This window comes from Myotis brandtii, unplaced genomic scaffold, assembly GCF_000412655.1.
Source record: "Myotis brandtii unplaced genomic scaffold, ASM41265v1 scaffold334, whole genome shotgun sequence".
In the NCBI taxonomy this organism is placed as follows: domain Eukaryota; kingdom Metazoa; phylum Chordata; class Mammalia; order Chiroptera; family Vespertilionidae; genus Myotis; species Myotis brandtii.
Window position 1 is genome coordinate 1,167,651 of NW_005362885.1, and position 13,278 is coordinate 1,180,928.

The window sequence follows — 13,278 nt, forward strand, 5'->3', positions numbered from 1 at the left end:
TCCCGGCGCGCCCACCGCGGGGTGCAGACTATTCCCGGGGCCTCAGCCTTGAGACCTGGGGACCGGTGGCCCCTGCCCCGCACCCTCGGGCTTGTTTATTCTTTCACCGGGTGCTGACCGAGCGGCCGCCCGCTGCCTAGCCTGGTTGGGGCGGGCGCAGGCTGGTCCGGGAGGCCCCTCGGGCTGGGTGAGCAGGAAGTGCAGGGTAGACAGGAAGGAAAGGCGGGAGCGTGGCGGGCGTCTTGTGCCGAGCGGCGTGACAAGGTCGTGGGAAGAGGTGGTCATTAGCCAGAGACCCAGGGAGCAGGCGGCGCCGCCGGTCGGGGAGCCCGTCCTGGTGGTGCAGGCGGCAGGACAGCGGGTCCGAGCTGGGAGGGGCCTCCCGCGGAGGAGAGGGTGGACCTGAGAGGCGATGGAGGAGCCCTCCGTTAGGCGTCCCAGGAACTTGGGACGTCGCAGGGGTTGGTGCTGCGAGTGCAGGAATGGCACGTGACGGGGGACACCGAGAGTCACGGGGCTGCTGTCGGCGCAGGATGGGACCGGGAGGGACCCTTCTGGGGCCTGAGAGATGGTCTGGTCGGAGAGGAGGCGGGAGGGGTTTCGAAGACGTTGCTGGTGAGATCTCCTGGCAGAGTGCATGCTGGGTCTGAGAGACAGGCAGGGCGACCTTCCACCCGCGTGAGTGCCTGGAAAGGTCGAGTGGCCAACCACTGAGGTGAAGCAGGGGTGGGCAGAGCAAGTTTGGGGGACCCCGGGTTCGGCGTTGTGCACGTTGGGTTTGAAATGCACCTGCTGAAACGTAGAGAGAGGGATGTGTGAGTGTGGACCTTGGGGCCCGGGGCGATCTGAAAACCTACCCCCTGAAATCCCCGCCTCAGCTGTCAGTAGCTGTTGTGAGGGAGCAGGTTAGCCCTTTATCTTCCCAGAAGAGGCCAGCAAGCCTTACCCCCCACCCCACGGGCTCTGCCCACCCATCTGACTTGAGGACTGACCCCCACCTCCCCAGCCGACGTAAAGGCCGGGCATCTGAGCACAAGGACCAGCTTTCTCGGCTGAAGGACAAAGACCCCGAGTTCTACAAGTTCCTGCAGGAGAACGACCAGAGCCTGCTGGACTTCAGCGACTCGGACGGCTCTGAGGACGGAGAGGAGCCGCTGCACTCCCTGCCCGACACGCTGGAGGCGAGGGCGCGGACGGAGCTGGTGGGGGCAGGGGCATACTCCTGGCCTCGACGTCCTGCTCTAGCCGGGCCCTCTGTGTCTGGTGCAGGAAGCCAGTGAAGAGGAAGGTGAGGAGGACAAGGATGGGGCCTCCAGAGGACTGAAGGGGAAGAAGAGGGATTCCACCCCGGTGACCCTGGCCATGGTCGAGAGATGGAAGCAGGCAGCGAAAGTGAGAAATGGCCGGACCCATCCCCCCGGTCGGAGCCGGCCCTGGGACCGTGCAGATGGGAGGTCCCCTTCTCCTAGCAGCCAGCTACCTCGCATGGCTCTTCCGCAGGCGAGGAGGCTCTAGGACTGCGCTCTCTCCTTCAGTCACATCCTAGGGGCTCTGCCTGCTCCTTTGCTCTCAGTTCCTCTCTTGGGCTCCTTGCTCCCTCAAGTCTCTTGTGGGCAGGATATGGTCTCTGTGCCTTTGCTAGTTGGTTAAGCCAGGCCCCTTCTTCCGAGGGTCTGGCCGTGGTTTCTGTAGGGACAGGAAGGGGCGGAAAGGGAGCACTCCAGAAGCTGTGCACAGCTGGCCATCGTCCCGATCTGGGACCCTCAGCCCCGCCCCCGTGGTCCCTGAGCTAGGCTCCCTGCCCACCCGGGAGGATTCTGGACTCTGTCTTTTTATTCCTGGCACATGGAACACTGTCCCCACCTCTTGCCTTGTGTGAGAATGAGGGCGAGGGGTGCCATTCTCTCCTAGGGCAGGTTCTGGGAGCCGCTGGCTGCCTCTCCCTCTGTCCAGCACAGCTGATGGCTCCCTCAACATTCTGGGTTCTGTTGCCCCTTCAGCAGCACCTGACTCCAAAGCTGTTCCACGAAGTTGTGCAGGCGTTCCGAGCGGCTGTGGCTACCACCCAAGGAGACCCCGAGGGTGCTGAGGCCATTAAATTCCAGGTCACAGACGGTGCTGGTGAGCTGGGGCCAGGGGACCTGGGGTACAGGCTCTCTGTTCCATCTGCTGTCCTGTGAGTGGCATCTGTGGTCCCCTCGTTGCAGTGTTCAACGCTCTGGTCACCTTCTGCGTCAGAGATCTCCTTGGCTGCCTCCAGAAGCTGCTGTTTGGAAAAGCCCCAAAGGACAGCAGCAGGTGAGGGAGGGGTGTGGGGGTGCTCAGGGCCCTGCAGTGTGGGGAGAGCAGAGGTCTGGGACCTGGCAGTTCCCTCTGGGCCCAGCTGGCACAGAGGGATGTTGGGGACAGCAGGCTCTCTCTGGGCTCTGGGGAGAGGCTCAGCTCCCAGGGCCCGTTGGTGTGGCCCTATCCTTTTTTCTTCCTGAGAAGGGAAATTCTCTGCCCAGAATTTCTCAGGGACCACAAACTACTTCCTTTTGTTCCCCATTTCCCCCAGTCAGAATTCTTTCTCTCTCCCCTCCTCCCTCCCTCCCTCCCTCCCTCCCTTCTTCTCTCCCTCTGTTCTTCTCTTTTTCCTCTTTGGATGAACAGTCTTGTTCACTCTCTCCTTGCCCTTTGCCCTGCGGTTGCTGGGTGTGTCTCCTGGGGGGCCTGGTCGATGCTGGGTTTGAGAACCTTACCTTCCACGTTAGAGTTAGAGGTAGATCGAGCAGAGGAGCTGTATTCAGAGGAGGGAGGAGGGCAGCAGATGGGTAGAACGGGTTCCTTGGGGCAGGGAGGGCCACACAGCTATTTCGAAGGAAGAAAGAAGTGTCCAGAGAGGCCCTCTGTCATCACCTGGGCCTGGTGGTGGTGATCAGGCTGGACTGATGGGTTGAGGAGGGTTGGGCCGAGTGGAGGCGCCCTGTCTGACCCGGGCAGGGTGGAAGGGGGCGGCAGTGAGTGTGCGGGCAGCAGGTGCTGTATTGGCGGTGCCCTCCTGGGAAGGAGGCCACTGCACTGCCCTCGCTGGAGGAAGTGGAGGGCACTGCCTCCTGGGCAGAGTGAGCTGTCATGGTGCCCCTGGCCTTTGCCCCTTCATGTACTTCAGCAGGTGGTTTTTAAACATCTTTTTATTGATTTTTAGACGGAGAGGGAGAGAGAAACATTGATGACAGAGACTCGTCCATCAGCTGCCTCCCACACGTCCCTACTGGGGATGGAGCCCACAACTCAGCTCTTGGTCCATGGGATGACATTTAACCCACTGAGCCACACCGGCTGGGCCGCTTCAGGGTTTTGTTGTTACTAATCCTCACCAGAGGGTATTTTTCCATTGATTTTTAGAGAGAGTGGAAGAGAGGGGGAGAGACAGAGAGAAACATCGATGTGAGAGAGACACATTGATTGGTTGCTTCCCGCATGCACCCTGCACCCCGACCGGGGCAGAGGATTGAGCCTGCAACTGAGGTACATGCCCTTGACTAGAGGAATCGAACCCAGGACGCTTAAGCCCGCAGGTCGACGCTCTATCCACGGAGTAGACTGCCAGGGCGACTTTGCTTTTTTTAAAGCTTGTTTGGGCCACAGAATACGTGGTTGCAGTGGTGGTGGTTAGCGCCTGGGTTAAACCCCAGGGCCCTCCCTGCCTGTCACAGGTGTGTGCCTCTGGGAACCCTGGGGAAGTGGCAGTCTATCCCTCAGGCATTGGTCATGGCCACTCTTGGGAGGGTCTCCCCACAGGGCCCCGTGCCCTGTGTCTTGTGCACGGACAGAACGTGTGAGCTGGGGCGTGTCTAAGGTTTGGGTCTCACTCGGTGGGGTGGGGTGGGGTGGTCTCTGCAGGGTGCTGCAGCCATCCAGTAGCCCGCTGTGGGGGAAGCTCCGGCTGGACGTCAAGGCTTACCTGAGCTCAGTCATACAGGTGTGATGTCCGCGGGGATGGGGGGGTGGCGGGCTGCTGGGTCAGCAGGGCCTGGCCATGGGCAGTGGTCTGGTCCTTCTCTGTATCTCCATGTGGTGGGTTTGGCGGCGCTGACCTCCTGCTCCCTCAGCTAGTGGCCTGCGTGGCAGAGGCGACGGTGGCAGCGGCCCTCCTGCAGCACATCAGCAGCTCCGTGCCCTACTTCTTGACCTTCCCCAAGCAGTGCCGCATGCTGCTCAAGGTGGGCATTCCCCATTGGCGTGCTCGAGTGCATGTGGCTACCCTCAAGCATGCCCCCCACACTGGGATCTGTCTCGGGCAACACAGCTGGGCACGTGGGGACAGGTTCTGAGCTGGGCTGCTTCTCGGCCATGTCCACGGATGCCTCTGGCTGGACTGGGGGGGCCGGGGCCGGCCGTGACGTCTCGCTCCTTGCAGAGGATGGTGGTCCTGTGGAGCACGGGCGAGGAGACAGTCCGAGTGTTGGCCTTCCTGGTCCTCATCAGAGTCTGCCGGCACAAGAAAGACACCTTCCTGAGCCCCGTCCTGAAGGTAGTGTGGCCAGCGGCTCCCGCCCCTGCTGCCCCATCTGTGTCCATCGGGTCAGACTTGAGAGCCTGAGCCTGAGGGCTGGCAGGCTGCCTTCGTGGTCAGCACCTCTCACGGACTGGCTCAAGGCAGATCCAGGTCCTTGTCACCTTTCCTCCCTGAGAAGGGGTGGTGACAATGATGGCATCCCTGCCTCCTCCCCCGCTTCTGTGGACTGCAGTATGCAGCTGTCCCCTCAGTGCACAAGGACATCGGGTGTGGAGAGGGGCAGGGACCCTGGTGCCTGACTCCAAACCAAGGGTGGCCTGCCTCGCATGGGGACCTTCCAGATCCCCCTGCATAGGCCTGGCAGCAGGGCTCCTCCCTCTCAGGCCCTCATGGCCCCTTTGCTGGCCCCCAAACTTGTTCCTGCTGGAGTTCACCCTCCCTTGGTACTGGGCCCGCCCTCTGACTGCAGGCTCTGTGCCCCAGGTTATGGGTGCACCCCTGTGGAAGCTGAGCAGCAGCAGGGGCCCCAGGGGAGGGTCTGCAGCAGACACGGCCAGGCTGTGCTTCTGAGAGGCAGTAGCTCTGAGGGTCAGACCCAGGTGTCACGGTGGGGCCTCGGGGCCTGGGAGCTCAGGCAGCTGTGACTGGTCTTCTGGCAGCAAATGTACATCACGTACGTGAGGAACTGCAAGTTCACCTCCCCCAGCACCCTGCCCCTCATCAGCTTCATGCAGCGGACGCTGACTGAGCTGCTGGCGCTGGACACCAGCGTCGCCTACCAGCACGCCTTCCTGTACATCCGCCAGCTCGCCATCCACCTGCGCAACGCCATGACCATGCGCAAGAAGGTGTGTGGCCGGGCTGGGGCTTGGGCAGGGTCCTTGTTGTGGGGTTGGGAGGGGCACAACTTGCGGGGGCCTGTATGCATGGTGCGGAGGAGGGCCTGGGCCCTGGGGACCCTGTTGACTTGGGGGCTCCCTGCAGGAGACACACCAGTCCGTGTACAACTGGCAGTTCATGCACTGCCTGCAGCTGTGGTGCCGCGTCCTCAGCACCATCTGCCCCAGCGACACCCTTCAGCCCTTGATCTACCCCCTCGCCCAGGTCGTGCTCGGCTGCATCAAGTGAGTCTGAGTGTGCGGGGACCCCGAGGCCTAGAGGGCAGGGCAGGGGCAGGGGCAGTACACAGAGGCTTCCTGCAAGGGTCCTCTTGCAGGTGGCCAGGCCTCTAGGGAGGGTCTGCGGTCTGTGACTCGGCGACACCCGTGGAAGGGCTGGGCTAGAGCTGTCTGCGGCCTGTACCCTGTGTGGGAGGACCCCACGCTCGGGCAGCTGGGCTTCTGGGGGGCTTGTGCCGTGAGTGCCTCCCTAGCATCTCTGTCCGAGGATGCAGCAGTGTGCATTCTGGGAGAGGGCCACGTGCAGTTTGAAGGGGATTGGGTTTATTTGCATGGGGTTCTTGGAGAGAGCAAGTGGGGTCTGGTGTGTGCAATCCTGGGTGTGAATATTGGGCGTGGGTCTCAGCAGAGAATGGAGGAGCTGTGCATGGCCTGGTGGCTGTTGGCCAGGAGGGGGCAGCCCTGTCCTCCTGAAGGAGAGTTGAAAGCTGGGATGAAAGGCTTGAATGAATGATCCCTACAAACACATTAAAATGAAACAAAGTTAAACCTGGTTGGGTGTCCCCTCAGCCCCATAGCTGAGCACGGAGGCAAGTCCTGAGGGCCTGTGTCCTGCCCTGTTCTGTCAGGGATCCGGTGGGGCAGGTGTGGCCAGTGACCCTGAGAGGGTGATAGGTCCTTGCTGCGGTGGGGGCTCTATGGGAAGGGTCGGGGCAGTGCCAGGAGGGTGGGGCGGGCTTGTGGGATCCCTGGGGCTGAGCCTCGTCTCACTCCCATCCTCCTGCTCCTAGGCTGGTTCCTACCGCACGCTTCTACCCGCTGCGCATGCACTGTGTGCGCATCCTGACGCTGCTCTCCGAGGGCACCGGCACCTTCATCCCCGTGCTGCCCTTCATCCTTGAGGTGAGTAGGGAGGTGAGCGGGCGGGGCCTTCACCTGCAGAGCACAGGTGCTGCCAGGGCATCCCTGGTCCTGCCCAGGCTGGTGCATGTGTTCGTTGGCAAGAGCAGCAGTGAGGACAAGGAAGCTGCCTCGTGGGGTGGGCCTGAGGTTGCTGGTTTTAGGGCACAGACCTGGGTCAATCTGGGCATTTGCCCGACATGAGCGTGAGCGGGAGATCCAGGCTGGAAACCCAGGTCTGATTCCAAGGCTGCATCTGCCCTCTGCACATCCCCGAGTGTGTGCACGAGCGTGTACATCTGCGTGTGCATGCTCACGTAAGCTCAGTTGGGAAAGGCTGTGGTCCAAAACCCAGAAATCCACTGGTGGTCAGGCCCCAACCCAGGAAATACTCAGAAGTTCACACCCATCACCCACCAGACAGCTCAGAGCCGTGCCTCAGGAAGACAAAGGTCAGGTTTGTGGTTGCCCTGGAGCAGGAGGGGGAGGGAGGGAACCTCAGGAACCTCCTCACTCAATGCCCTGAGGCAGGGACAGTGCAAGCTTCATGCTCATAGAATGACCCCCCCCCCCCCCCCCCCCCCCCCCCCCGCCAACTGATCTCTTTCCGCCTTCACTTTTGCACTGACCCCATCTGGGCTCGCCATAGCTACGTCCCGCACATCCCTCACCCATGGGTGCAGGCCTCTCCTCTCCAGAGAAAACTGACCACAGAGGCGGAAGCTGAGCTCTCTGCCTCCGGGGAGCCCCAGCCCTTCCCTCCCTGGGTGGAAAAGGGGTTAAGAGCAGCCTGTGTGGGAGATCAGACCACCTCCTTCCCCCCAGGCTGAGCCAGGCTGGGGCAAGCACCCTGCCCTCCCGGGGACCACTTTGTTGTCCACACATCACGGCTGCTTCTCATCTGGAGCTGACCTGAGCTCGGCTCTGTGGAGTCTCTTATTGGGGGTGCCTTCCACAGTTGGGCTCTCCCAGCCTCGGCCCTCATGCCCCTCAGGAACTCATCCCGATCACCCCTAAGGCAGGGACAGAAAATTCACGCTCATAAAATGAACCCCCCCACCCCACCTCCCCAGCCCTGGTGTCCTGGGGAGGTGCCCAGCTGAGAGGCCAGGCACTCACTCTGTTCCTGGGCAGCCTTAGCCTCCTGACCGGGAGGGCTTCTCCCCGAGGCAGGGCCCGCACAGAGCAGCCTGCCCTCTGTAGAGGACGCAGAGGCAGGGCTGCCAGCCCCAGTCTGAGACCTCATGCCCCTCAGTGTGTTGCTCCTGGGGATGCAGCCCTTGGGGACATGATCGTGGGTGAGGCTGCTGTGGTCCTGGACTGAAGGACTCGTCTCCGGACGCGGGGCCTGGGCACGCCCGTTGGCCAGGGTCCCACTCTGGGACGGCGGGGCTCCCTTGGGGGCCACCAGAGCTCTGGAAGGCAAACAGGCTCTTGGGCCAGGGGGTCTGTGGGGCTGCAGGGCTGGCACTGCCTCTGGCCACTTGTCCCTACTCTCACGGCGGGTCTTCAGGGCCCCGGGGGGCGGGGGTGCAGTGGTTGTGAGCACTGCAGTCTGATGAGGCTGTCGGTCCTGCAGGTTTTCCAGCAGGTTGACTTCAACAGGAAGCCAGGACGGATGAGTTCCAAGCCCATCAACTTCGCTGTGATCCTGAAGCTGTCTAAGGTCAACCTGCAGGAGAAGGCTTACCGGGTGAGGCTGGCCTCCAGGGAGGGGCTAGGGAGGGAGTGCCCCGGGTGGGGTCACCGCAGGATGTCAGAGGACACTGTGGTCAGCATCCTGAGTGACCATGGAGGCAAGAGGAGTGTGAACAGGAGGGGCTTGCTGCCCTGTGGAGTTTCTGCATGGACTCTTGTCGGCCCCCAGGGTCGGGGAGCAGACACCCGTGGGCCCCAGCCCCATGAGCCTGAGTGAAGCTGTGGGTCCCCACCTCCTTCTCCCCTGGAGAGGGAGCTGGCATTCAGCCTGTGAGGGAGGTGCCTGAGCTCTCCTCCCGTTGCTCCTCAGGATGGGCTGGTGGAGCAGCTGTACGACCTCACCCTTGAGTACCTGCACAGCCAGGCCCATAGCATCGCCTTCCCGGAACTGGCGCTGCCGGCCATCCTGCAGGTGAGTGCCCGCTGCCCGGCTCCCCTGCCCTGCCCAGACCCCTCTGTGACCTCCTGTGAGGCTGACTAGACTGTTTAATCGCCTCAGCCCTGTTGACACAAGGGCAGAAGACGGCAGCCTGTCTCAGCCACAGAGCCAGTGGTGGGACCCTGGGCCCTGAGTCTGTCCTGGGGGAGTTGGGCCTGAGTGGGCTGGTCTCCTGCCTGCATGCCTCCCCTGTGGTCCTGAGTGTGGTGGGGAGGTAGGGCTCCCTCAGCTTCCTTCAGGGGATAGGGGGGTGGGGGGGGCACCCTCCCTCCCTCCCGGAAGCCCCTGCTGACTCTCAGGGGAGTCCTTCGTTTTCAGCCGAGATGCTCCTGTTTCAGGGAGGCCTGTGCCTCCTGGGAGCGGTGCTGTCTGTCTGCAGGGCCCTGGGGTGGGGTTGCCTCCACCCAGTGCACTGGCTCAGAGCCCATCGGGACTTGGGTTCGGGTGGGCAAGGCTCTATTTCTGGGCTTGAAGCCCCAGAGATCAGCACATTCTTTTGGGTAAAGAGCCAGGTGGTATTTTAGGCTTTGCAGTCCTGTGGTTTCCACAACTGCTTGATTCTCCTTCGAAGTAAAAAACCCACAAGTGTGTAAATGAAGGGACCAGGCCCTGGTTCTCAGGAGGCTCTGCCCCCACGGGCACTTGCCCCAGGGCTCCACGCCTCCACCCCTCTACCTCTCTGGGCACATGTAGGGGGTGGGCCCTTGGTTGCATGCAGAGCAGCCCTGTGTGGAGCTGGCTGAGCCCCTCTTCCTTCTGCAGCTGAAGTCCTTCCTCCGAGAGTGCAAGGTAGCCAACTACTGCCGGCAGGTGCGCCAGCTGCTGGAGAAGGTGCAGGAGAACGCAGACCACATCTGCAGCCTCCGCCAGAGGGCTTCCTTTGGTGTGGCCAACCGGCAGGCCGTGGTCAGTGGGGAGGGCACTCGTGTGTGGCTGGGGCTTGGGGTTTTGCCCAGGATGGGACGTGACCCCAACCTTTCCCCACAGGATGACTGGGAGAAGCAGACCCGAGAGGAGGGGACTCCGCTCACCAAGTACTACAGCCAGTGGCGGAAACTGAGGGACCGGGAGATCCAGCTGGAAATCAGTGGCAAAGAGCGGGTACGGGCTGGGAGGCTGTCGGAGCCTGGGCACGCCCGGCTGGATTGTTCGGAGACGAGGACCTAGCACCCTGGCTATGACTTTAAGACAGGATGGGGGTGGGGCTGCCCTGCAGGATGCGACTGTGACCTGAATGGCACTTAAAGGCCAGTGGGTGGCTGGGGCCTCCTCCTCCTCCACCTGGCGGGTGGCTGTCCAGGAATCCTTCCCAGGGATGCTCACTAGGCTTCGGGAGGAAAAGTGGCCCAGCAGGTGTTTGTGTGGGGAAAGAAAAACAGGACACTGGGTCTAGGAGAAGCCGTCTAGGAATGAGGGTTCTTGCTGGTGGCACGGCTGTGGCTGTGTGGCCGGGCTGGCACCCTCACCTGCTGCTCTGGTTTTGGGCCTTCCAGCTGGAAGACCTGAACTTCCCCGAGATAAAGCGGCGGAAGCTGGGGGACAGAAAGGATGAGGACAGGGTGGAATTCAAGGACCTCTTTGACCTGGATAGTGATGACGACGATGCTGCAGATTTCTCAGAGAGAGGTGGGCCTGTGTGGCTGCCGTCTAGGAATGAGGGTTCTTGCTGGTGGCAGGGCTGTGGCTGTGTGGCCGGGCTGGCACCCAGGGCGCCCTGCACACCCTCACCTGCTGCTCTTGTTTTGGGCCTTCCAGCTGGAAGACCTGAACTTCCCAGAGATAAAGCGGCGGAAGCTGGGGGACAGAAAGGATGAGGACAGGGTGGAATTCAAGGACCTCTTTGACCTGGACAGTGATGACGACGATGCTGCAGACTTCTCAGAGAGAGGTGGGCCTGTGTGGCTCGGCTTGAATGAACTCCCAGGGGGTGGGCAACAGGCCTGGTGGAGGGGTGCCTGCTCCCACCTCAGCTCCTGTTTGTGGGGGCCACTCTGCCCTTCCCCACCACTTTGCTTTCTTTGATTTGAGGTGGGCCTCCTGGAATTGGAACATGTGTCCCTAGGCCTTGTCCCTCTCCCCACTACTCTCCAGGGCAGTTCTGAATCTTTTCCACTTGCCCAAGGGGAGGGTTGGTGCAGGGCTGTGAGCCTAGCTGCCACCCCTTGTGCATCTGCTGTGGGCCTCTCCCATGGGCTCCTTGCCTTGGCCCCCAGTTACACCTAGGTCTCCGGGAGCTCAGCAGGGGGTAGAGGACGACGACCAGGATGACCAGGATGAAGACGAGGATGAAGATGAGGACGGCAGCAGTAGTGGCCAAGAAGTTAGCAACTCGGACGGTGAGTGGTTCCTGGGTCAGGGTGCTGTGCCCTTTGAGCTCGTGCCCAAGGCTCCTCCCTGGGGATGTAGGGCCAGCTGCTCTGTTCCTGCTAGCTCTGGCAGCCAGCAGCAGCGGCACCGATAAATTAATTAGTGCTGTGATTAATTAGTGATGAGTAACCCCCAGGCTGGCTTCTTTCTGATAAAGCAGAATTTATGTAGCCTCGGTGTCTCCCTGCAGATGGAGGCTCAGATGCAGAGTCAGGGCTGGCCCCCCGGGAGCTGTGGCGACTGCTTGCCCAGGGGCCGGAGGATGAACTGGAAGACCTACAACTCTCTGAGGAGGACTGAGGGCCACCATCCTGGTCTGCCTGCAGTGCCCCATCTCACCAGCAGTTCAGCCTTGGGCCTGAGGCCTTGGGGTCAGTGCCCATACCCCAGGAAGGACAGTAGATGGCGGACAGGGCTTTATTTTTACAACATAAAAGACCAGGAAGTACCAAGCACTGTGCTGATCACTGGAGTGGCAGCCTTGGTGACTGACACCTGCGTTGTGGAGCCAGCCCACTGCTGCACCCAAGGGTGCTGGGCGCCCACGAGGGAAGCTGAGCTCTCACCTGATGTCAGGACGCTGAAATCTCACTGCAGTCCGTTCCCAAGGGAGCCAGGGGCCGGCCTGGCCAGTGAACCGCTTGTCTTTGGTTTGTCTGCAGCCCCCAGGTTGGATCGCAGGCCTGTGCGCCAGGCTCCGCGTCACCCCCAGAGTCTTTGAAAACACATGCCTTTCCTCTTAAGTCACATGTTTTCTTTTTAAAAGTTCTTTGTGTTTTTGCTCCCAAAACCAGAGGAAAAGCAGCTGTGGGGAGGGGCCTTTGCATTGCAGTGGCTGGCACTAAAGGGTGGGCTCCACAACTCAGCACAGAGGCTGGGAGGGGTCTGAAGGCCCTGGGAGCAGAGCCATGGTCCCGTTCTCTTGCTTGGGTGAGGCTTGGCCGGCAGTGGGAAGTCCCCCCACAAAGGGTGAGGGGGCCGTGGCTGGGGACGGGGGCTGCTCCCCTGAGGTGAGTGCCCGCTCGGGGGCCCGCAGTGCTGGTGGCTGCAGTGGCAATGCCACCGGAAAGCTGGCCACGTAGAAGACTCGGCCCAAGCGCTTGGCCACCTGTGGAGAGAGCCTGGGTTGGGGGTCTGCAACCTTGGTGCTGTCTCTCCAGGACAGGGGACCACCGCCCCACTGGCACGCACCTGCGCCCGGATCTTGAGAGCAGGCCCCAGCTTTAGCCCCATGGTGGTCAGGAGGTGCTCCTCCGTCAGCAGGGGCAGGGTCTCCCCATCTATCCCCTGTTCTCTGAAGACCTGGTGGGGTGGGAGCCTGTCAGGGCCTGAGTGGGAACTGCCTGCTCACCCTTCAGGGTCCCTCAGCCAGGCCAAGGCTGCCAGGTCGGGGTGGGGGGTGGAGGGCTCAAGGCTTTGGAAAGCGGAGCCAAGAGGAGCTGTTGGTGCAGTTTGTAGGGAAAATATTCATGTGAAAGAAAACTTGGACATATGCCTGTGTGGAGGGCATAGCACTGCAGGTTGGGACGGGAGCATGCGCGGTGCCCCCCCACCCTTTGAGGAGGAGAATGGGGGTGAGGAGAGGCACTGGGAACAGGAGCTCAGGACCATCTTGGGCAGGTGCCCCCTCACCCGTGTGTATTCTCCACAGCCCGACAGGCCCCCCACGAAGCTGCAGACATCGTCCACTGTCCACTTGCTGATGTCCTCAGGGGTGGTGGCCTCCTCCCCATCACTGAAGAGTCCCCCCATGGCGCCTGGTTGGGAGGGGGTGTTACTAGGACTGTGGCTGCCTCTTTCCCAGGTTCCCACCCATCTGCTGACCTCTGCCCTTGTCCAGATCCATGACTAAAAGGGCCTTTTCTCCCCTTGGACTTCCTAAGGAGACGTGGGGGGATGGGTCTCCTCCCACCCCACCCTCTGCTGAGGGGTCTAGAGCAGGGAGTGCCCACCTGTGTGGAAGTAGGGGCTGACGCAGGGCACGCTCAAGGGCAGAGAGGGGGGCAGCAGGGACCCTGAGAGAAGTCCCTTCCGCTCAGAGCCGGCCCCTCCACCTGGGGTGAGGCCCCGGCCCCCAACAGCCAGCATCTCGGGGTCCTCTCCGTCTGAGTCCTTGGGGGGCTCATCCTCAGAGCCATCCTGTACCCAGAGCTCAGCCCCGGTGGTCTTGGGCTCACTGGGCCGGGCTGAGGCTGGGCTGACGCTCCCCTTCCGAGGGGTTCGGCGGGTGGGCTCCCGCGGCGGGGTGGGGGAGC

At 62.0% G+C, this 13,278-nt stretch overlaps 2 protein-coding genes across 2 annotated transcripts in view; one reads left to right on the forward strand and one right to left on the reverse strand.

Annotated features, from left to right (window-relative positions):
- The first annotated feature begins 412 nt into the window (after positions 1–412).
- NOC2L (NOC2-like nucleolar associated transcriptional repressor) lies at positions 413–11,766 on the forward strand. Its single transcript, XM_005871331.2, has 18 exons — positions 413–427; positions 804–1,181; positions 1,270–1,392; positions 2,001–2,121; positions 2,208–2,298; positions 3,886–3,964; positions 4,095–4,205; positions 4,403–4,516; positions 5,161–5,349; positions 5,486–5,625; positions 6,411–6,522; positions 8,099–8,212; positions 8,528–8,629; positions 9,419–9,562; positions 9,644–9,757; positions 10,150–10,282; positions 10,870–10,992; positions 11,214–11,766. Exons 1-18 carry the CDS (start codon positions 413–415, stop codon positions 11,321–11,323), a joined length of 2,313 nt encoding a protein of 770 aa, XP_005871393.1. The 3' UTR covers positions 11,324–11,766.
- Positions 11,427–13,278, reverse strand: part of SAMD11 (sterile alpha motif domain containing 11) — a 17,844-nt gene continuing 15,992 nt past the window's right edge. Inside the window, exons 11-14 of the mRNA XM_014543788.1 lie at positions 12,976–13,273; positions 12,656–12,780; positions 12,215–12,325; positions 11,427–12,131 (exon numbers count right to left, since the gene is read on the reverse strand). Of these exons, the coding sequence (XP_014399274.1) occupies positions 11,886–12,131; positions 12,215–12,325; positions 12,656–12,780; positions 12,976–13,273 (780 nt within the window). The 3' untranslated portion in view covers positions 11,427–11,885. The remainder of the gene's footprint in view (positions 12,132–12,214; positions 12,326–12,655; positions 12,781–12,975; positions 13,274–13,278) is intronic.

Coding starts and splice junctions, on each gene's coding strand:
- NOC2L (XM_005871331.2), top strand. Junction 4,517..5,160: donor TCCTGAGCCCCGTCCTGAAG/GTAGTGTGGCCA, acceptor GTCTTCTGGCAG/CAAATGTACATCACGTACGT. Junction 9,563..9,643: donor TGGCCAACCGGCAGGCCGTG/GTCAGTGGGGAG, acceptor CTTTCCCCACAG/GATGACTGGGAGAAGCAGAC.